Source organism: Magallana gigas, chromosome 4 (assembly GCF_963853765.1).
Source record: "Magallana gigas chromosome 4, xbMagGiga1.1, whole genome shotgun sequence".
Taxonomy (NCBI): domain Eukaryota; kingdom Metazoa; phylum Mollusca; class Bivalvia; order Ostreida; family Ostreidae; genus Magallana; species Magallana gigas.
This window is the reverse complement of record NC_088856.1, coordinates 56,471,009-56,496,460: the sequence shown is the minus strand read 5'-3', so window position 1 is coordinate 56,496,460 and position 25,452 is coordinate 56,471,009. Positions and strand designations below refer to the sequence as shown.

At 32.5% G+C, this 25,452-nt stretch overlaps 1 protein-coding gene and 1 long non-coding RNA gene across 7 annotated transcripts in view; both read left to right on the top strand.

Moving 5' to 3' along the window:
- Positions 1–2,982: 2,982 nt before the first annotated feature.
- The window catches only part of LOC105346830 (uncharacterized), a 49,745-nt gene continuing 27,275 nt past the window's right edge, over positions 2,983–25,452 (top strand). Inside the window, exons 1-5 of the mRNA XM_066083175.1 lie at positions 2,983–3,128; positions 9,824–9,895; positions 9,999–10,056; positions 10,270–10,403; positions 11,070–11,410. Of these exons, the coding sequence (XP_065939247.1) occupies positions 9,871–9,895; positions 9,999–10,056; positions 10,270–10,403; positions 11,070–11,410 (558 nt within the window). The 5' untranslated portion in view covers positions 2,983–3,128; positions 9,824–9,870. The remainder of the gene's footprint in view (positions 3,129–9,823; positions 9,896–9,998; positions 10,057–10,269; positions 10,404–11,069; positions 11,411–25,452) is intronic.
- LOC105330916 (uncharacterized) lies at positions 13,554–22,895 on the top strand. 6 transcript variants are annotated; one of them, XR_010713467.1, is made up of 8 exons: positions 13,565–14,021; positions 15,925–16,094; positions 17,184–17,268; positions 17,594–17,713; positions 18,923–19,184; positions 20,584–20,647; positions 21,615–21,803; positions 22,362–22,895. It is a non-coding gene; the product is annotated as an uncharacterized lncRNA (long non-coding RNA). The 6 variants fall into 6 exon arrangements; XR_010713468.1 differs by having other exon boundaries at positions 13,554–14,021; positions 18,923–19,189; positions 21,615–22,895; XR_010713469.1 differs by having other exon boundaries at positions 13,556–14,021; positions 15,958–16,094; positions 21,615–22,895.

The following is a 25,452-nucleotide window of genomic DNA, read 5'->3' as shown; positions in this document are numbered from 1 at the left end:
GCTATGTCCCTAATGGTTAGGTCTAACTTGGCAAAAAAGTGAGGGGGGGGGGGGGGGCTAAGGATTTACAAGTTTACATGTCTGGATTTTTGAACACGATTACCCTCCATATATCTTGCGTTAATCCTATCAGGTTTATCGTTCAAATTTAATAGTTTTTTTTGTTTAAATTATCGTGTTAATCGTTTCGGCCTTTTCATAAGCAAGTACATTTATTTCGAAGTTACAAGTCGTTCAGTGCGCCGTATACGAAAATTTATCGAACAAGAATTGTAAAACCCTATCGAGCATGGTATCATGATACCAATGTCTTAATTCTTAAGATCAAAACGAGCAATTTATATACGGATAAACGGTATGGGTAATCGGGTTAAATTTGCCTAAACATGGATTAATAATTCAATTTTTATTTCTTTTTAGTATCTCTTAGCACCTTGAAAATTTGGCGTCTTTCCATGTCACTTCTTTAGCGCCTCGAAGTAAAAATGATAAATAATTTTCCATTGCGCACATCCAAGGACATAAAAAGAGATATATTTATTAAACAAACAAAATTATAGTTGCACCATTTTAATCTTTTTTCTCGATATGTTTATAGTTTAAGACATGTTTAACACATTGATAAAAAAAACCCAAAGTCACCCTCATCCGTTAGTCACAAAATGTTCACGCCTTTAAACCACTATATTTAAAAATATAACAATATCGCATAATATAAAATATACTTTTTGGGAGTTGATTTAAATCAACTCTCCTATGCAGTTACTCAGACAAACCGAAAGTGAAACAGTGTTTGGACCTCAGCACAAATCATTGCTGCTGACAAGACTTAGTTCTTGAAAATAATTGATAAACTCTATGTAATGTATGCTAAAGCATTGTTTTTCAAGGAAACTTATTTATAAATACCTTATGTATTCGTATATATTCGTATGTATTCCTACGCCAGAGTTCAATATGGTCTCGTTCAACTCAATGCTCGGCTGTCTCCGTAAATCCTTGTCGGAGATTTACGGTGTCAGCCGAGCGTTTGGTTGAACGAGACTAGAGTTCAATATTGCTTGGATCCATGCAATTTCGAGAAATATTTCTATTACTGATACATAGTTTGACATTCTTGTCGAAAAAGTCGAGAAATGCATATTATAAAAATGTGCGTAATTCAAATTAGAAACTACATGTACTTGTCATGCAAAATAACACATCAGTGATTTTAAAATAAATAAACATCGACAAAATCAACTCCCATCAGTTCTTCAGTACTTTGATTTGTTTTGAGATGCAGTTGATGTAGAAGAAAGCATAAACAATGCACGTACACAATGCACGTGCATGACGGACGGAAATTGATTATTACAGGATGTAAACTTCCGTATTATCTGATATCTCTTTTTTATAGACATACATGTATTCTTTAAAACTACTATTTTTTTTTTTTACTAAACTCTCATACTCGTATCAGTGGAGCACAAGAATTAAATGGGAAAATCGAGGTAGTTTATGGTAAACGTGAAACAAAACTCCTCCTGCAGAAACTGTAAATATGAGATAAATTGGATTCAATGTCAAAAATCTTAAAGGAATCAAGGTTTTCTATGTCGTCTTTGAAAAACGAAACAAAACGACTCAACTGTCGTAAACAATGTAAATGTACGAAATTCGTAAATGATGATCAGCTTTCTTACTATTTATATATTTATGCAGCAAGTCTTAAATATAATGCTTGTATAGTTATCTACTTGTTTCCAACACTTCACAATGACGATGTTTTCAGCGACATTATCTATAGCCTCTACATCCTGTTAGAACATATCCTGAAAAAATTAACCTAAAATACTGGTGCATGAGTGACTACGTGATATTGATTTACTTTTTGAATGTACTGTGTATGATTTGAGTATTCATTTTATTATCCTTAGCTGTACATGTGATAAGCTTTATATTTTGACAGCTACCCTTGTTCCTCAGACATCGATGAGCGAGATAAAATCTTCAAAACTGTACGATAGGTACCTGAACTTTTTTTCTTATTAAGCATATAACAAACAAGAGGCTCCTGTTTACATAAACTCAAACATGCTTATTTCTATAGACATATTACTGTGGAATCATTTAAATTCGTGGGGTTTTTTTTTGTGGGGATGTAAATTCGTGGATGCGGCGTTTTTTAGTCTCAATAAGAAAACTAACCTTTCAAAATTTATTTTCGTCGAGGATGTAAATTCGTGGGGGAGGGCTACCGACGAATACGACGAAAATTGAGCCACCACGAATTCTAATGATTCCACAGTATTACAGTAATATTTGATTTTATTAATCTAACTACAAGTCATTTGGTTCATAGACAAACAAGTTACATTTTTTAAAAGCATATTTCTATTACATGCTCTCCCGTACTTTATTTTAAGCATTTAATTTCTTTACAGATATAGTGGAAACAAAATAATAGAAGGACTGAACATTATTGTAACAGATATTGATGAATTTAGTAACACCTTTGTTAAATATGTTTCCCAACCTTCTTCAACGAATTATGAAATCAAACTCAGTTGTCATTATGGTACTTATTTTAATTAATGGGATCAAATATCGGTTGTCCATTTTGATAGATTAGTGTTTTGTTTTAAGTAAGTTATCTTGAAACATGGTTTATATCAATCCTAAAATGTGACGATGATAAAGGATTAACTTTTTTCTTTAATTTTAATCTATTAGTCATGTGGTTAATTTCACTTTCAAAATTTTTTAAATTGATCCGCTTTTTCAAAGAGAACTAATGTTCATTTCACTAATTGTTTAATCGCTTTAATTAATGCTTTTAAGTTTTTATGCTCCCATAAGGGTTATTTTCTTTAAATCTAAGCAATATAACATTATCACATTCCCCTTACAGCAAAGTGACTGCTTTTATCAGTATATTTGTTTACATGTATTCTGTACACAGCAACAGTGAAGTCATTTTTCCAGGACATCAGTAGTAGGAAATCCGATCTAAGAGTTATAATACGGAACACAACCAAACAATTATCCTTGTGTTTTTCTAAGGAACGGGACCAACCGGTGTCAGGAGGCGTCACTGAAATTTGAGTATTTAACGTTTCACAAAACTCCCCTTGCAGAAAGTGTAGGTAAGATATTTATTTTTTGCTTAAATAACTAAAATCTTAAAGTTATCAAAGCTTTCCATTTAAAGCCCTGTCACACCAATTTGTGTTCCCACAGCGTGTTCACGGATTACTGGAATCGCCAGAGGATAGCAGGAAAAATTCAGAAAAAATGTATATTTTATTTGAAATGTTTACAAGTTAAGATGTTACGGTGTCCTGACGGCGACCGAGGCGTTTTTAAGGAACCACCGCGGCGCATAACTGCGTTTTCACAGAGTTCTACTTAGCGATTGACTGCGCGCTCGCTGAGTATCTGCTGATTGCAAGCGCTCATGACGTTGTAAGAGTTTTTACCTCGTCTTTACGGCATGCTCTGTGCGCTGAATACGTGCGTAAGACGTTCGTTACTTATTGGTATGTAGTTTTAAACTTGTTTAATTGTACGGAATACAAACAATAATTATGTAATTTATAACTAGTAAATAAATGATAAAATCATTGTGTTTGTTTGTTTGTTTTAATGCAATAATTAATGTTCATTGTAATTAAAACGTAACTAATTTCTTAATTCTTTGTGAAAGACAATATATCTTAGTAAATATGTCTACAAATATATAATTTGTTAATTGTAAGAAAACAGAAAGACTATTGAAATCAGAACAAAATGGTATGAATTCCATAATTGAAATATATTGCAAATGCTACATTTTACATAGTCATTCACTTCAAGTTTGAGAATACTTTATTGCTAGCTATTGCACAACAGTCATTGTTTAAGTTTTTGTGGTCAAGCTGACAACTAGAAACGCCGTGCAGGCGCGATAAAAATGCTAATGAACGTAAAATAAACGCCACGAGATTGCAATAATCTCAGCAAAACCTCTTTAGGGTTGTAATGAAGAATAATGACCCCCGTAGAATAATGACCGGGGGTCATTTTTCTACGTAGAAAAATGACCCCCCGGTCATTATTCTACACAGAAAAATGACCCCCCGGTCATTATTCTACGTAGAAAAATGACCCCTTTGCCTGAAGAATAAGTGTCATTTTCATAAAAATGAGCACACTCCACATGAAGAAAAGTGACCCCTGTAGAATAATGACCCCCTTGTAGATATTATATATATATATATATATATATATATATATATATATATATATATATATATATATATATATATATATATATATATATATATATATATATATATATATATATATATATATATATTGTGAAATAGTCTTTACACTATTGTAATTTTTACTGCTGCAGTGTACAGAAAGTAACAGAAATTATAATTCATATTCAAATAAACTTAAAGTGAAAAAAGGGGTATATCTTAGAAAATAAAAATCCTTCCGTTATAACAAGATATTGACGTATTGCATCGGGGTATGGTTGTCATCTTAACAATTACATTTACATATATCTATGGTGTTCTGATAGGGCCACTTCGACCTAAGTTGCAAAGGCGATAGAGCGAAGGCGTAGTAGCAAAAGTGCGAAGATGCGACGACGAAGCGCGAAGATGTGACGCCTAAAGTGCGAAGTTGCGAAGGCGAAGGAGCGATACTACTATCTTCCTTTCCAACTTTGCACTCTGGCCTTCGCATCTTCGCACTTTTGCATTCGCCTTTTTTGATTGCATTCAGCAAGTCTCTGTCGATTACATAGAATTTAATACAGGCACCGTACTCGCCAAGGTTTTCCGATTAATCCAGGCTATTATTGGTACGAATGCGCTAGGCCATCGCGCTTACTATGAATGTTTATAAATATTTTAATGTGTACATGTAACATATATGTTTATTAGTAATGGCTATGCCTAATCATTATCTACTCCACACAAAATTTAATGCCCGCCATAATGTGTACATATGCACTTCTAAACTTCTGTCACTTACCAGCCGTCTGTTAACCGTGGACCAAACACAGTAACATTCTAATTTCATTATGCGACACGCCTTGCTCATGCATGGATCTAGAGGGGGAGAGGGGTCCCCCCCCCCCCCCGGAAAATTCAATATTAATAATTTTACGCAGTAAATCGGGAGAGGGAGTCCGGATCCTATCCCCCTGGATAATTTAATTTTATTTATTTTATATTTTTCCCCCCAAAATATGCCTCGGAACCCTTTAAACAATGGAGAGCTCCGCAATTATAAAACATAGGTAATCACAGATTACAAAGCTCACCGAGACGAGGCATCACCTTTATGAAGCATCACCTTTATGAGACCACCTTTATCATATTATATGAAAACCATCCTTTATGATCTTGGATATTCATGGATTCTGTTTTGACACAATATTGAATATCATCTGTTAAAAATTGGTTGATAATCATATGTTCATATGTTTATCAATACAATAATATATAATTAAAATTGCATCCTATCATACTTACAATACATATCATATACTACCATAAAATACCGTAAAAAATTGTGAGATATGATATTATAACGATATTATAACGTAAGATATGACATTGTATTGTGTTATACATTATAATTGTATTTGATCTAATAATAGAATATCATAAAACATAATACAATATAGTATTATATGAAACAATATCATATTGCAATAATACATCATAACATTGAAACATATGATATTATATTGTTTAATTAAGCATTGAATCGTTATTTTTCTTAAAGAAGTGGTCTCATAACTGCAACGGTGTGCATACGAATTGTATAACGCGCGCTAGCGCGTAATGAAAATTTGTTTGCACTCATCGTTACTCATATATTGCAATATCATATGTAATACTATCATGTGATTAAATAATAAATAAATAATACAATATAATATTATACAATATTGTATTATATTAATCAATACTTTACATAACAATATCGTGATACAATATCATATCATAAAATATAAAAACAAGAGATGTTTGTAAAACACTTATGCCCACCTCCCTTGGAAACATCCACAAAGAAAATGAACTGCAAATAACTGGAATTTTTCTATGTTCAAGGGGTATAAATCTGTCGAAAATTGCTCGATCGTACCCAATATCGAACGTGACCTTGATAATATAATGATAAACCTGTATACAAAATTGCATTCCAATATGTTGATCCTTTGCGAAGAAAATGAGCGGAAACTGCAAATAACTGGAATTTTTCTACGTCCAAGGGCCATAGCTCTGTCGAAAATTGCTCGATCGTACCCAATTACGAACTTGACCTAGATATTATCATGATAAACCTGTATACCAAATTTCATTTCAATATGTTCATCCTCTGCGAAGAAAATGAACTGAAACTGTTAGTGGACAGACTGACAGACCGACAGCAGCAGAGCAATATGCCCTCCCTTCTTCGAAGGGGGGCATAAAACTTGATACAATATTTTATCGCATCATATAACGTTTTACAATATAACATTTTGGTATTATATTGTATCCTATTAAACAATAGTGTTTCAAATCATACAATACTATATCATAGGAATCATGTTACATCATTTAACAACAACCACATCCATCTATCAAGCAGGTTTGAGTGAGGTAGGAGATTTCTCTAGCATCCTTGATAATGGAGATCAGGCTCTGCATCTAAAGCAACCTCTGCGTTTCATTTATAATATAGTTACATCAACTATGCAAGCTATCATCTATAAAACATGTGACCTGTTCCATAAAACTAAACCACATCAAGAATCATAAACCTATGGCTCTGATTCAGCATTCAAGCCTGTCAGGTGCATCAGTATCATAAGGCGCACCATCCATACAAATTTAATGAAGTTAGGACCAGTAGTAACTAAGATATAATCATTAGAGGGCACCTGCAACAAAAACTTTAACCAGCTCTAAAAACCTTAACCTCCTCCAGGATCCAAAGCCTATTCAGCACTCAATCCTGTCTGGTGCATCAGTATCATATGACACACCATCCATGCAAGTTTGGTGAAGTTAGGACCAGTAGTAACTTAGATATTGCTATTAAAGGGTACCTGCAACAAAAACTTTAATCTGCTCCAAAAATCTTAACCTCCTCCAGCACCTGAAAGTTAGGAACCAGATTTAATAGGTCCAGATGCATCATCCATGTAATTTTGGTGAAGAGAGGACAAGTAATTATAATAGCTTAGATACAGGAGCTGCAACTAAAACTTTAACCAGCTCCGGACGCCGACGCCGGGGGGATAACATATGCTCCCATTGACTTCGTCTGGGTGACCTAAAAAGGCGAAAGAGCGAAGATTTGAAGGCGAGAGTGCGAAGTTGCAAAGGCGAAGAAGCGATAGTAGTATCACTTCTTCGCTTTCGCAACTTAGCACTTTCGTCTTCGCATCTTCGCGCTTCGCTGTCGCATCTTCTATATTCTTCACATTGTTCATGAATTATACTTGCATTGTGGATTTCCACAATACAAACTGCTGGGTACATACAAGTTCATCACTTAGAATTAATGATGAAAAGTTTACTTTATAACCAAGCTGAAGTTAGTAGGCACTGACAGCAGCAATTACGCCAGTAGAGGTTAGCGGCCAATAAGGAAAATCGTCAAAGTACTGAGAGTACTCGTACAAAAAATATATTTTACTTTATCCTCGGCATACTTTAGTAAGTTTAGTTAACATCAAGATGATTAATGCTTCAATAGTTTGTATGAGCATTGGTAACTTTTTATACAATAAAGATCGTGTGATCAAAATCAAGCGGGATATAAACCCCTAACATGGGCCCTAACCTCTTATCAACGCTTTTAGAAACAATCTTTCATTATAATCGATCAGTGTTTATTACATGTATCTATTAAGATTTACTATACTCAGGTACTCTTCACAAATTTGCTCTAAAAGAATAAAGTTTATTCATAATCACAAAACAACATTACAACAAATGTTTAGAATATTGATGTTCATGTAAAATTTTTCTTTATTTGCGTCATTTCCCGCCGTATGTCGTTGAGAGAAGTAACGTAACTGTTAACAATCAATTTGTGGCAATGTCAGAGTGTTTTGCGTGTGCTTGCTACGGATATATACAGCGATTTATCAACAAGTTCGGTGTTTATAACTTCAAAATCAGTTGAACAGAGTGAAATATTAAGTAATTTCAAAGTCATATCTTGGATACGGGGTAACCAATTTCTATTCATGTTTACCGGGGGGGGGGGTCATTTTTTTATGGGGGTCATTTTTCTTCATGTTTAACATGAAGAAAAATAACCCCTGGGTCTTTTTTCTTCAGAAAAATCCAATTATTCTTCAGCTAGGGGGGTCATTATTCTACGTAGAAAAATGACCCCCGGTCATTATTCTACGGGGGTCATTTTTCTTCATTACAAGGGTCGCTGTGTGAACGTGGCAAAATAAAACAAGTATTCCTTTTAAAGGAATCGAATGATCGGCAATAATGATATATTGATAGCTAGAAGCAATCAACATGATCAGTTTGATGTAAAATAATTAAAAAAGTACTGTATTATTACAAAATATAGAATATTTTGAATCTGTACACCATAATTCACAATTATAAACCGTCAACAAATTTAATTTTGAAATTAATTTGGGGAAAGCCGTTAGTAAACTCCTTGTCTAGTTTTATATTTTTAACGTAATTATTAAATGTTAATGCATCTTCTTCTTCAGAATACTGAGTAGAGCTCTTCAAAGAGCATTATTTAAAACGTATACAAAGAAAGAGTTGTATTAAAATAATTTAATGCGACTGAAAAACATTGAATGCCATCATAACTTGCTATTGAGGTCGCATTATAACGTAACCTTGTTTATAAATCAAGCCGTCTTCCTAGCTACTATTATGCAACATCAATAGATCGAGGTCAGTTCATGGAGCATCTTCTTATGATTGAGGTCAGTTCATCGAGGTCAACTGCATTACTGAATGAATCTTTCGATCGAAATTCTTACGCGCGAGACAAACTGTGCATTCTTGAATTAATAGGTCGAACTGTATTTTATGTATGTTTATGTATGTATGTATACCAAACTTCAAGTTTTTATAAGAACTTCTTATGCAAGAGGAATGTGTGCGCACGTGGAAGCATTTGCCGGATGCCTCATATGGACACAACAGTGATCGGCCGAAGCCGATCACAAAAAGTACGTTTATAGGCTGTGGATGCGCAGTGAGAGCGTGATTCGGATGCAGTGACATCACAAAGGACTCCGACAGGTGTCTACGGAAGCGCAGATGACTTATCATTGCGTCTATACTGCGATGATGTACGTTCCTTCAGCGCGCCTACTAACCTCTAATTGCGCCGTTGGAAAGCTTACAGCGATGCCACGACGACTGCCATTTGTTAACGTTTCCACTGCATAATTATCAAAACGCAGAGCTCAAGCGCGTACTTGTGCACGCCGTCGCATGGCGTTCTACAATGTTTTAGTCGATCCCACCGCGACAAATGAAGTTTCCGTTGCGTTTTTGTGGCACTGTACTAGAAAACTGCGTGAACCTTGGCGTTTTACATTTTTTAAGAACTCAGCAGGATTGCCTTGGGGACGCAACCAAAGTTTGACAGGATTTAAACCAACATATACTTTTTTGAAAAAAACCCCAAAATGACTTATAATATCCTGAAGAATTTAGCGGTTCAAAAATCGTAAATGATGTACAGCTTTCTGACTATTTATATATTTAATGCAGCGAGTTTAAAACATAATGCAGATACAGTAAACATATTTTTTCCACTACAACACAATGACGATTATTTTCAGCGGCATCTACTAGCCTCGACATCCTGTTAGAAAATATCCTGAAGAAAATGAACCTAAAATACTGGTGCATCAGTAAGTTTTACACATGCTATTAATTTCCTTTTTTATGTGTATGGTTTGAGTAATCATTTCATTGTACTAAGCTGTACATGTGATAGGTTATATATTTTGACAGCTGTCCTTGTTCTTCAGCTAGCGATGGGCAAGATGCAAACTGAGGAATTGTATGATAGGTATTTGTTTTTCTTGTTAAGCATATCACAAACAAGAGGTCAAATATAACATCAAACATGATCATATGCAAGTTTGCATAATGTTTTAAAACGAACATTTTAATCTATTTACAATAAATTTGGTTTTGTAATCAATCAAGTAACAATCTTTTTACATTCTCAAATTATCTACTCTCCTTTAAATTTGTGAAACATCTTTAAAATTTTTGACAGATCTAGCGAGAAGAATATAATGGAAGGACTGGAAATAATCAGTACATATTTTAAGGAATTCAATGAAAGTCTTATTGGATATGTGTCACAACCTTCTACATGGAAACAAGAATTCAAAGGCAGTTGTCGTAATTGTAATCAGTCTTGCTTATTATTTTTTACTAACGATCCTAAAGACATTTCCTCTTTTTATATAGTTTTACTGTTTAGCTTTTAATGTTAAATATCAAATTATTTAGAGACATCGTTAGAGTCAATATAATTAAGAGATGAACATTATTAGGGAGTGAATTCTTCGTGAATTTTTATCCATAATTTATTTGATTTATTTCACCTTGATATACAGCTATCTATCGTGTAGAGGAAATATATCCGGTAATTGGTTTTGTACTGGCCTCTTTTGCCATCGTTGTCAGCGCAGACGAATTTAAAACTTGATTTCAAATGAATCATATTTCTTTTTGTAATATAACTGCGTCTTGCCGAGTTCAAGACAGAGCGAAACTGTTTGCAAGTTGAAAACACCTTAACCACCAAAAAAAAGAACCCCCCCCCCCCGAAAAACTGTTTTCTTTAATATTTAACTATTAGCCATATGGTTAATTTCACTTACAACTATATCACATTTTTGTAAGTGTTATTCGATTTTATTTATCTAAATACAATAAATTTTGATTCGTAGACAAACAAGTAACATTTTGTATTTTTTTAAAAACTGTGTAATAAAAAAAATCCTATTCCCCTTACAGCAAAGTGACTGCTTTTATCGGTTTATTTGTTTTCATGTATTCTGTACACAGCAACAGTGAAGTCATTTTTCCAGGAGATCAGCAGAATATCAGATCTAAGAGTTATAGTACGGAACACAACCAAACAATTATCCTTGTGTTTTTCTGAGGAACTGGATCAACCGGTTCCAGAGGAAGTCAATGAAATTTGCTTGCATAAACAGTCCACGAAGAATCGTCTGAAAAACTCCAACGCAAGGACATATTTTGGAGAGGATGAAGGTGGGGATAGCATCAGTTGCTCAATAAAAGTCAAGCATGGTGTGATATCTACACAGAGTACTAACATCAACACCGTCATCACATCTACACAAAGTGCAAACGAGTTCAATATCAGCACAAAGGCAATTAATGTAAGCAAATGTTTGTGTTCAAAATAAATGCATGGGGATAGCATCAGTTGCTCTGTGGATGTCAAGCATCGCCTGGTATCTATGCAAAGTGCAAACAATATTATCACTCACACAAAGGCAATGAATGTAAAACTAACGCTAAATAAAGGAGGTTGGGTGGTCATTAGGGTACTCATTCCGTCTACCCTTTTTTAAGACGGTACTATTGCTATTTTAGTCCGTAACTATACATTTAGTTAGAAAATATCCAACGATTTAAGCTAAAAAAATGTGACTACGTTTCTTACATTAATATAATGTTAAATTGACCACTACCACCCAGCTCTTTTACTAACACAAGTTAACAACAAACTATCTGTCCTCAAAGTGCAACAAATTTTAAATTTAACCAATTAATAATACATATGTCTGAATCCAATTTTAATAGTTTCCCCTCAAAGACGATTTCTGAAAAGTTTTCATATATTTTTGAAACATTGCTGAGCGCGACATAACGGTAAAATAATAATAAAAATAACTAGACACGATCTCGTTGCGAGCAACGAGTGGGTGTTCCGTCCGATTTTTGAATAGATTAGATCAAACTTATCAATTCAAAGATAAAACCGTTGATCTAAGCGTAAAATAGTGGCCATGTCCACGACTCTATCGACTGAGCTACTCGGACTCTCGCTTCAGAACTTTGACGCTTAATTTCTCGAAAATGCCTTTATCAATTTTAAAACAATTTACATATTCTGAATCAGTAAAGGGGTCACTATAAGGTGTAAATATTTCAAAAAAAAAAATATTTAAAATAAAAAAGTCGAAAAATTAAACTTTTCAAATTTCCTTCCGGGGACGACCGGAAGTGACGGCGGACATTCTCTTGACCGAGGTGCACCAGACAAAACGGTAGCTCTATCACATCTGAAATTTTCAGCCTTTTATCTTTACTCATTTTTGAGAAACCCGACAGACAAAATTGACTTTTCAAAATCGTAAACGGACGATTACTTCTGACCGGAAGTGTTTTTTCAAAAATTAAAAAAAGTATCCGCTTAAGATAAAAACACGTTTATATTGAAAATTTGAGTGAAATCGATTAAGCCATCTCCGAGAAATCGTCTGAACAAAATCGGTAAGAAAAAAAAAGAATAATAAGAAGAAAAGTGAAAAAGAAACAATAGAATAATAGAAGGGTCTTCCGCTGAAGACGGAAGACCCTAATAATTAATGTCTGAAACATCGTGCAAATTTCTTTTGACATGGATTGCAAAGATAGTTTAACTGTTTCCAGACAAATTTACAAATATTTTTACATGAATTGTCTAAGACATTTTTACTGTTTTCGGCAAATTTACGAATTTCATTTGACATGAATGTCCAAGAAATCATTTTAACTGTTTTCAGACATATTTACAAATTTCATTTGACATGAATGTCCAAGACATGTTAACTGTATTTGGACAGATTTACAAATTTCATTTGACATAAATGTCCTAAACATTTTAACAGTTTTCGGGCAGATTTACAAATTTCATTTTACATGAATGTCCAAGACGTTTTAACTACATGTATATTCGGACATATTTACAAATTTTATTGACAGAAGCAATATTTAATGCATCAAAATAAAAAAAATAAATCATATTTTAGGTACGATAATACAAGAAAAATCCATGTTAAAGTTGACTAAAATATTTTTTTCGTTGGATATAGATTCTTGAGAGTGAAAGTGTCGTAATGGTAATCAGTCTTGTTTTTTTTTTACCAACCAGATCTAATTAAGCCATTACCTTTAAAAAAAAATATATATGACTGTTTGTATTTAATGTTTAATTTCGTTCATTATTTGGAGACTTCGTTTAAGTTAATATATTTAAGAGATAAGCATAAAAGGGTCACAATTTGCGTAAATTTAAATTAATTAGACAAGTGGTTTATTTCACTTTGACATACGATCAGTTAATTACATACGGTATATTAATGCCCTGTTGTCGGGGTATAAGCAGGGTTACCATAATCATACGAAAAGAAAACAACGTCTGAATGAATTTCAATTATTTTATGTCTAATTGACAATTGCTGAACATAATGTAGATATAAGTAATAAGGGATCATAATATTCATGTAATATTTTTAGCTCACCTGAGCTGAAAGCTCAAGTAAGCTATTCTGATCACATTTTGTCCGTCGTCCGTCTGTCCGTCCGTCTGTCCGTCTGTGTTCACGAGAGAATATTTATTGGGTTCAATTTATGTCATTGGAACACTTATTGGGTACTTTTGACTTATTGGGTATACCCAATAATCCAATTGCTTTCATTGTGTTCCAGAGACATTTACTGGGTATTGGATAACACAAACCCAATAAATGTTTGTCTGAGATTTGTCTATAAAATCTAGTCCATCTAATGGACTTTACTGTTTGTTGAAATCAAATTCTTTCGGAATGCCTTTGGTTTTATCATCAACAATGAAGAATTCAGAAGAGTTCCAAACAACTATGACATGTGATAAGATTATCCAATCAGAAAGTAGCAATGGCTACTGAAACAGATGCTTGATGAACATATCACCTGGAACTAGAGAAAACTCATTCAAGGCCTTATTGCTATCTGGATAAGAATGTAAGTTATTTTAAAGTCTTATATATTTCTTTTCTTTTCATATTTTTAAAGATATATTGACAAAATCTATTTTAATCATAAACAACAATACTGATATGGAAGAATTAGTCTAAGTACCCAACAAGTTTGTCAGTGCTTCTTGTGTTTGTTATTAAGAAGTTTTATTGTAAAACTTTCCTCCAAGAAGATTTTTTCTATCTGCTAGTTTGTTTTTGGCATAAATTTTCATTTCCAATCGTTTTACACATTGATTTCAGTTTTACAACTGGTCTTTAATGTATGTAAACAAAATCATTGCACAATCCTTGTTTACATTACAAAGCCTAAAATTGTGTCACAGTGAACTATCTTGCATAAAACTTAACAACTGACAATTATTTCGATTAATCATTTTAAATGCCTTATTTGTGCATTCAAAATAGCAAAATAAATTATGACAAAAATTGTGACCTTGTCCCTTTAATACTTTTTTCATAGTGATTAATTGTTTAATTAACTTTTTGTCTTAAAAATTGACATTGTTTCAATGATTAAAATTTCTTTAGCTGTTCCAAATCAACTATATAACCACTTCTTGGGGTCTAACATAGAAACATTTTCGGGAAAATTGTAAATGGTAATAGATTGAAAATACAGGTAAACATTGGTATCTTGAACTTAATTGAGGTGACTTCAACAAAATTTCGAGATACAAGTATCCAGGGGTTCAAGATATCTAAAGTGGCTTTCTGATTAATTCCATTTTTATATAAATTATTAAATCAATGTTTCCTTTTAAATATGACTTATATTTTTTGATTATTAAATCAATGTTTCCTTTTAAATATGACTTAAAATTTTTGTCACTCGACAGTTTACAACTTGCAATGGGATGAAACACTTACCATGTAATTACTGAAATTTATCACGTATGAAATGAAAAATACGGCTTGAAATTAAACAAATAACACATATAATTTCTATTATCTAGCTAATACACACAGTATATTTTTGTATTTTTTGTGTCTGTGAAGCTAATGTATTTTATATTGATTTATTGTGCTCATCAGTCCTCATATCTAGTAATTATATTGAAAAGTGGAAACATTTCACATGTATGATAAATCATAGTCACTTCACAAGCTGTGTATTCAATATGTCCGTATACAGTACGTGTGTTTTATTAAACACATTTGCGATAATCATGGCTGTGTTTAATCTAAATTTTATAGATATGTATTAAGGTGGTATGGGATGGGACATCTGTCGATATTACTGTGGATTCAAGTACATTTATTAATTATAATTAGAATACTTTCACCGGTTTAGAATTTTCAAATTTTACAATATTGAACCCCAAAAAAGCTTTTGAAAAAAGATGTGCCCCACACCACCTTACATGCCCAAAACACACAAGCTGCCATCTTAATAAACTATGTCTCGCATGATTGAGGTAACAATAGTTTTGAAAGGTGTAAATATTGCCGTGTGAACGTGTGAAGTAATGATACCATGCAATTATGTTCAGCTGTTAAAAAAAAATGACTCCACTTTTAGATAAATCAGGTAAAATTAACGTTTTAGCCCTTCAATATACTTTTACATAAGAAGGGTAATCGAAAATACGTACCATATTCGAGATATCAGGAGTTTTTAAAATCGTTACATTTTTATAGAGATTAAACGGTCGGGACCAGCGGTAGACTTCAACATAAGCAGGGTATTCGAGATATCTCTTGTTCGAGCTACCAATATTTACCTGTGATAAGATTCATTGGTATGGGATCTTTAGAAACCTAATGGCTATATATGTACATGTATATATTGGGTGCAGTAGGAAAGTTGTATGGACCTCTTTGGACCCCAAAATGAACAAATAAGCTAACTATGTCATATACATATACTTTTTCTTTGTTTTTTGTAGAATCATGTGATGATGACCCTTTTGATTTAGCAGAATCATGTGATGATGACCCATTTGATTTAGCAGAATCATGTGATGATGACCCTTTTGATTTAGCAGAATCATGTGATGATGACCCATTTGATTTAGCACCTGGAAGTAGAAGTCAAGCCTGGATAAGCTTTTTAATGGTAAGTCAACACATGCACGATGTATGTACAACATTTGTGTAATGTATGTACATGTTTCATGTTCACAGGCACTTGCATGATGTAATATATCTTTTCCATAATAAAATAATATACCCTATACCTAAAAATACACAAGGTACACATCGCTGCCATCTAATAGCTTGGATTAATTTATTTAAAACTAACACTTCAGTCCGACTTTAAGCCTGAAACTCAATCATAAAACTATTTTTGATCCTCTTGGTTTTGCAGTCTTTCATATACATTTAATTAAACTAAATTTCTTAATGACCATACTAGGAGACAGGCTTAGTGCCGTCACTAAGACCTTTCCGAGTTTTCTCTGTTTCTTTATTGCGACTACCATTTACATCATGTTCTGGATCAGCGTTCCTTTCAGCATGAACCTCTTTGTTGTTATTAAATTCACATTAACTGCCTTAAATAATTATAATTATATTGGTTAATATATCCTGGTTCGGGAGAGATTTTATGATTTATTAAGTGATATCATGATTGACATCAATTTCCCCGCCGTAATGTTATGTTTCATTGATTTTCATTGGTTAATCATAAAGTGTTGACCAATGATATTTTGGCTTTTGTATATATAGTGTGCCATTTTTCTTCGGAACATATTGGGGGTCTAGTAAATAAGTAAGCCTTGAATTGTTGGTATCTGTATCATTGCTTTATTTGGAAGGGATTACCCTAAGTATGACATTAAAATGTCAACTTCTGTCCTCTGTTTAACCATTCATCCCATATCAAAAGCAGTAGATGCAGGATGAGGGGTCATTTTCATTGTTGACAGATGAAATGCATTGATTTGGTTGAATTCGTTAAAGCTTATGTAGATGTCGAACGACCATTTGAAGATGGAGAGTATTGCAAATTAATTAACTTTATCAATGAATCTCCACCGAAATTCCTGCAGGTATGACTGTCCTAGAAAAATCCAAAATGGCGGCGAGGTGTACCTTAATTGTGTAATATTAGAGTATTTTTGTATTACAAGAAAATTATATAAGGTCAAGTGCCTGTGTTATAACTTTATATAAAATCTGAAATATTTCTTTGTTGTTGTAGAATCACATGATGATGATCAGATCAGCTATACTGACATCTGGACAAAGAGCAAAAGTGGATCGAGGCCTGGATTCACAGTTTAAAGGTATGTACAACACTTGTATAATTATGTATGTTTATAATTATATTATCTTGTACCTGTCAAACAATTTAAGTTTTTTTTTTGATTCTGTAGAAAAAAGAGTTGAACCTTGGATAATATAAATAATAATTTTCTAAACATACCTAAATACATTCTTAAAAAAAAAAGACTTTTATTGTAATTTGTTAACTTATTATATTGCATTATTTCTATTGGAGACAAAGACAAATTTTCTAATTCATTGTGAAGTGTCAGCTGTACACAATCATAAAAGAATGCTAGCGGTCATATGAAACACACACACATAAATATTAATTCTAATTTGTAGATTGAAAGTTTTTGTGAACAGAATTTAGGTTAGCAGCATAGAAAAATCACTGCATGCAAACCTTTCAACTCTGGAAAAGAAACCTTGGACACGCAAGACCTTGTTGAGGCCAGGGGCAAGGTATGTGCATTAAATATGTACGGGTTCCTATGTGTAAAAATAATCATAAGAGAAAACTGCTATTTGTAAACTGAAAGGTTTCTGGCAAAAATATGTCATTCAGTCAAGTTTTTGTTAACTTTCAGAAGGGCAAAGGTTTATCCTAGGCCTAAAAAAAAATTGTTTGTGTCCGCTTTCCCGACCGACCCTTGCTTTTACCCCCCGACTCAAAACTTTTTAAAAGGATTTTTGATGGAAAATCGTTAATTGTCGTTTTTATCCGATTTTGAAAAAAATTACTCAAAATTTTGGTCACAAAAACGCTTGAAGCAGTTACTCTTCTCAAATCAGTGTAACACAAATGTTTTGTTTCAATATGGCTGTATGTTTCCATGTGTTATAGATTTTAATAATGCTCTCATCGTTGTCAGAGGAAGTATGTTATATATAATATCATTTTTGTGTTTTCTTAAGACCAGCTTAATGGTCAGGAATGATATGAAAAGTATTTCTCACTTTATACCATTCAGCAGTGTCAGTATCTAACCGACATGTATGGATACTGCAATATTGAAGGAAAAAAAAATATTTGAAAATAATAAAAAAAAATTCCGACCGACCCGACGCTACTTTTTTTCAGCATGAAAGCGGAAACAAACAATTTTTTTTTGATAGGCCCTATGAATTTGATTTATGATATATATTATTAGGGTTAATCATCGGGCAGTTACCTTGGATCTGAAAATTTTGAATTAAGATATGCAAATAAATAATTATGTATGTATATAAATTAATTTTAAATTACATACATTTTTATACCACTTTTTATCGGTAGTACATGTACTCTAAGCTTGTACGTTAATTTGTGAACCATGAACAGATTGTGTTAACAATTCTCTGTCTGTATAAATAGATGATCTATGCATAAAACAAGGAAGTTGAATTATCCGAAAATTCTTATTTGGGACAGTGATAATAGTTAAAGTGAAAATTGACCTAAAAAAAAAATTAGAAAAGAGAGAGATATGATGCACTACAGTATACATCCACTCCCTGATCTGATATAAAATAAAACAATTTGTAATGAATAAATAAAGGTCAAGTACATGAGGCATTGTATCATATTAATGTACAAATTCCAGTGCTTGTGCGGGATATCATCTATGTTATTTAAATAGAAATTAAATTTGATTTCAATATTTAATCAATATATTTTTTTATCAATTGCAGAAATAGCAAGCAGTCTACCTGACCTACAACTGTGAAATTCACTACATTGCATTTTCAATACAGACACATTTTGCCAGAAAACGAATCTGACTTCACATTACGAAATTTTAACAAGAGAGAGGCAATTTGATGAGCTTTCATTCAAGAGGTCCCTCGTTGCTGAACGAAAATTAAGGCTTTGGAGCTATGAACCTGAACGTTAACATTACCGCCTCAGATGGAAATACATTAGTGGACTATACCAATATTGAACTCCATGCTGGTAAGGTATATTCCTTGTTTATTTACAATTATTATGATAAACATCCTTTCTCTGTTGTACATCTTCTCAATTATGTGAACAACCTAAATTTCCAAGAAGTTCAATCATTTAAATAACTCATTCTATAAGAAAAAATCCATCACAACCCCCACCCCCACCCCCATCCCCTTTGGGATTTTCAGAAAACCAATTTAATGAATTGAAGAAATTCTGATTTTGACTTGAATGTAATTTATTTTGAGTTTTTATATTAAAAAAAATAAAAAATATCGCATTTGGTTTTTAGTGCGATCATTTCAAGCGAGTAAAAGTGAACGTAGATAAGTAGAAAGTTTCTAGTGAAGGAAAATAATTCATTTAAGCAGTGTCTAGCTATCTACATGTAATATTAGTTTGCATTGTAAGGGAGTTGCATTTAATGCCTTGTAGGTTCCAATTCTATGTTTATGATTATAGATGTGCATTAAATTTGTGTAAACAAATCTGCCATGTATGTGACATGACTGTAGATGTACGTATGCACACTTTAATATGTGAAAGCCTACCATGTTGCTTAGTACTAAATCCATAAAACCTATCCTTGTTAATCAGGCCTAACAAAAAAAAGGTTTGTTTCTGCTTGAAACTGACCCATACTTAAACCCACTGACCCAAAAAATTTTTTCGAGTTTTTTCGTAAATTTCCGTTTTATCTGTTTATTGTTAAAATTTCGTTTTTATCCGATTTAAAAATTTATTGTGTCCTCTGAATTTAAGTCATAAAAATGCTTATAGAACTTATTTAGATGTCATCAGTGTTGTGTAGAGGTTTGTTATTTACAAATGGCAGCACATGTCGTGCCAGTTGAGGTAGAGAAATGTTCCCACCAGCCGTGGAAAAAGTTCATCAGATCATTTAAACAATGACAACAAATACTTGGGTTGTTTTTTTTATCTTACCCAGTTTAATAGATAAATTGTTTAATATGCACAATTGAACAGATGGAGAGGGGAAAAAAAAGAAAAAGAAAAAAAGAAGCCGACCTACCGCCCCTATTTTTTTTTAGCCTGAAAGCGGAAACAAACCTATTTTTTGTTAGGCCTCATAATCAAAATATTGAATGAAATTATCTGTAATCATTTTATGTAGATAATTACCTGTATTTATCTATTCATACTTTTAAAACAATAGATTAATTTTTGGGGGTGGGGGTTGATATTGAATGTTTGAAGGGGGGGGAGTGTTGGTGTTGGTCTTTAGGTTGTACAAATGTGTCGGAGATGTTACAGTAGTTGTTGTCTCTCTCTCTCTCTCTCTCTCTCTGAGTATTAAATAAATGGCTGATTGTGACATGAAAATACAAATGTTGGGGATAGTGTTTGATACATGTAGAATTAAATTCAAAACATTTCATTTTAGATACCTTGTATATTGAATTGGAACTTCATCAAAGATTAAAACACAACAATGAGGCACACTAGATGTAAGTAAAATTTATTTTTGTAACAATGATGTCTACCGGGTAATTACACTTGTCCAAGTTTGAAAGAAGGAACCTGTAAGAACTATATATTCAGTATTTGACATGCAGATAATTACTGGGAAACTTTATATTGATTATACATATTTCACAGACTTAGTGGGTATTTTTATTCTTTTAGTAAAATCTAAGTCAAAATTTAAAAATTCTTGCTTTACTGGGGCTTCAAAGGCCAGTACATAATGAACACAACAACAGATGTTACAAAATTTTGGAGTAATCAAATTATAACGCAAATTAAAAAGTTATAGTAAAGTGTCATCTTTCCAAGACTTTGCATACAAATAGACATACATTCAATGTCTCATTTAAAAGTAAAACAAGTAGGGGTCACATCTCAAAAATTTGAGATAAAGCATGGAATAAGCTAATATTAGGCCAAAATTGGAGTTAATTTTTTCTTAACTTCAATGAAATATAAGCTAAATATGCCAAAATATACTGATAGGAATATCAAAATATTGTTTAAATATGTTTTTTAGAACATTATGAATATATCGTAATACACAAACTATCTAGAAGTTTGGTCTGCGCTGAAAATTAGGAAGCTAAAGTAACAGTACCCGGTACTCTAAAACTAGTGAGTTTCCTTCTTGAAAACCTGAAAATATGAATATACTACTAGAATTAATATGTGATGCAAAATTTTCAGACTAGAGGTGACCCAAAATGGCTACCCAAAACCTAAGGAGTGAACCTCTTTAAGCAAAAAAATTGCTAAATTGCAGAGTGTATATACATTTATTGGGACATTTGAAATCAGAATGCTTGACACATGTTAGAAAAAAGGATTTGCAATTTTAAAAGCAAGTGTCATGATTAAATTATCATTTGAAGGAAAGAATTGAAATTGTTTGATGTACACTCTGTTCAAAACTGTGAAATTCCCTACTTTTACTTTCATTTTTAGAGACTTTCAGTACAGACTTCACACCATAAAATTTTAACAGGAAAGAGGCAATTTGATGAGCTTTCATTCAAGAGGTCCCTCGTTGCTGAACGAAAAATAGGGCCGGAGCTATGAACCGGAATGTTTACAATACCGCCTATGGAAAATGCATCAGTGGACTATACTCAGGCGTTTCATGTGGATAGTAAGGTAGAGAGCATTGCAGGAAAAATACACAGCTAGTGTTAGAAAGCGTTTAATGGGTTTCACCATCAGAAAAATCTGGTAATTGAAGTGGTGAAATGACAGGCGGTTGCCAAAAGGGTACCCCTTTGTCTGGACAACTCATACAGTTTTCAAGATATTAAGGTTTTTTGTTTTGCAGATCAATTGTATATATAATCGAGATATGCATTATTGCTAGGATTTTAACTTTATAAATTTTTGCAAAAAAATACCCACTTTTGAACTAGTCATTTGCTTATAGGGTACATCTTTTGTGCAAATAACTCCCAACAGTTTTGAAGATAGGGATATCTTAATTTTGCAGATTAATTGTACAATCTCAACCCCCATAAACTTAAAATGATGACCAAATATCTTAAAAACAAATGGGATCTTCACCCCTAAACAATAAATATTCTTGTTCATTGTGTAGGTCATGACCTTAGAGGGTGGTTATGAAGATAAACATTTACAATTTTCTTCAATACAGAATGTTGATACAGGAAAAACATTCGATATTTTTATTTTATATATTATATATAGCAACAAGAGTAAAATGGTCAAACAAGAGGAAAAGGAAGTAAGGGAATATTTTTCAGACTGTTGCACATCAAATACACTCCCATGAATGAAAATGTGCCCAAGACTTACAGAATGTAACTAAAAGTGCAGAAGAATATTGTGGAAAAGGATATATGGGAGACCATAAAGAAAAAATATGGAATGACCTTAAGAGAGTTAAAAAGTAATAAATTTGCTAAGATTTGCACTTTTGATTGAGTTATGTCTTAGTGTACATATAACTTTGATGAAATTGTTAATAATATATGTGTGTGCTCATAGAAAAGAACATCACGCATATGCATTGTAATACCAGTAAATATTGTATTGAAATTGTTGATCATGTTAAGATTTTCAAAGTTTATGATGAGTTAAGGTATGTGAATTGTAATTCCACACATACAAAAATCTTTGTCACTGTTTTAAAAAAAAAACCCGAAATGTACCAGTATGTGGATATGAACATTTTTTGAATATTTTTGGATGTGTATTTTTATGAGTCAGCCAATAACTGTTGAATATTTAAACTTTCTCTGCATTTTTGTATGCGAGCTGAATATTATGCCAGTTTTAAGGTTTATGGAATGGTCTGTTTGATCTTCTTAACCAATGCATACATGTAAGATGTCTGACAATCTTTCTGCAAGATTTGATAAATTTGTGTACATGCATATGCATTTGTGTATATTACATATTTGATGATAATTGTTGAAATTGTTGATAATGTTGAGATTTTCAAAGTTTATGACAGTTATGTAAATTGATTAATTTTGAGTTTATGATCATAAATTGTTGTTTAAAGTTCCTTTAAGTTGTTGTTTTTCACTTTCCTTAATAAAATATTAATGATGCTCAATTTTCGTTGAATTTATGGGTGCCTCTTATCCACAAATTAACGTCCTCCATGGATAAATAATTAAGGGTTATAAATTACGTCCCTGCAAACTTGTAAAATTTAAGCAATCCACGAATTTTAATGATTTCACAGTATAGTCGATGCATTTAAAGATGAAGTTATCAAAAACTTGAGTGTGTTAAATTTTTTAAATCAAAGTACTGAAGTAATGACGGGAGTTAATTTTATTGATTATTGTTTATTTTAAAATCAACGATGTGTAATTTTGTATTGTAAGTATAATATGTAGTTTCATAGCTGTATTAAAACAATTTTTCTACTATGAATTATCGGGCTTTTCCGAGCTATAGACGGAAAACCCCACGTGAATAATGTTGTGTAATATTTAAGAATAGATTTAACGCCATCAAACTCTGCCAAGCATTATGTATCGGTAATTGAAATATATCTTCAAAATTGCATCCCAGCAATATTGAACTTTGGCGAAGGAATACATACGACTACAAAAAATATCTAAATTGTTCGTACCATTTAAAATCTGACTATTATTATAAGGTATGTATAAATAAGTTTCTGTGAAAAACAATGGTTCTGAATACATTACAACAAAATTATTAATTATTTCCAAGTACTAAGTCTTGTCAGCAGTGATGATGTGTGCATAGGTACAAACTCTGTTTCAATTCCCGTTTGCCATAGTAACTGCATAGGAGAGTTGATTAAAATCAACTCACAAAAATTACTCGAAGGAAAAGCATACATAACTGAAAGTTAAAATACCGCATAAAGGTTTTTTTTTACGTGTCACAAATTTGCGAAAATGGGAGAGATATGTAATATTTTTAATTTGCGTCAGTCATTTCTTGCGTTTTGAAAAATTTCTAAAAGAAAAGAATACGGGATATTATTTCTGTGAATTTAAAAAATTAAGATATAAAAGTGGTCGCGAAAATTACATGTAGATCATTGCAAAAATTACACTATATGCGGTATTGCATACATGTTGCAAAGACAGTACTTTAACTCAGATGTTTCCCTGAATTACTTTGTTGGCTAAAATTGCACATTTCTGTATTACCCAGTAAGCCACCGGCTTTTCCATGCTTTATTGGGTAAATGTTATAAGGAATAAACCCAAAAAAACATGGACAAGTCTCTGACTTAATGGGTAATGGATACTAGTATAGGTATTTACCCCCAAAAACAGTGAGTGTTTTACTTACTGTTTACTTATTGGGTTATTATAAGAACAATACCCAGGAAAGCATGGAGAAGTGTAAGACTTATAAGGTATAAACAAAGAAATAATGGACAAGTCTGTGACTTATAGGGTATTACCCAACAAAGCATGGGCAAGTCTGTGACTTATAGGGTATTACCCAACAAAACATGGACAAGTCTGTGACTTATAGGGTATTACCCAACAAAACTTAGACAAGTCTGTGACTTATAGGATATTACCCAACAAAACTTGGACAAGTCTGTGACTTATAGGGTACTACCCAACAAAACATGGACAGGTCTGTGACTTATAGGGTATTACCCAACAGAACTTGGACAAGTCTGTGCCTTATAGGGTATTACCCAACGAAACATGGTCAATGATCAATGCTTACTTGGGTAATACCCTATAAGTCACTTTATATGGTAATCCCCATATCTATGACCTAGTAGCCCCCCCCTTTCTTTAATGTTCCTATTAATCAAATAAATTCCTATACTAGATTAAAACAAAGTATGTCACAGGCCTGTTCGTTCTCTGTTGAGTATTACTTTATCTTATCTTGTAACACATGCTTTGTTGGGGTACTGTAAAAATATACTTAAAAAAATTACTATTTTATGCTTTGTGAATTATTTAAAAAATTTCATGAATTAGATAAAAATAATTATTTTAATTAGTTTATATCAAAAATGCATGGTAATATCTAGAATTATGTACCCAAGAAGTTGATGGACATTTGTTGATACCCAATACATCTGCAAAGAAATTTAACCCAATAAATGTATTCTCGTGTGAAACCATATCATGTACCCAATAATGATACCCAATAAAGTTTTGGACACTAAGTACCCAATATATGTCTAAATGTGTGTCCGTCTGTCTGTCTGTCTGTCCGTCTGTAAACTTTGAACATTTTGAACTTCTTCTCTAAAACCGCTGATTCAATTTCAACCAAATTTGGCACAAAGCATCCTTATGGGAGGGCAAATATA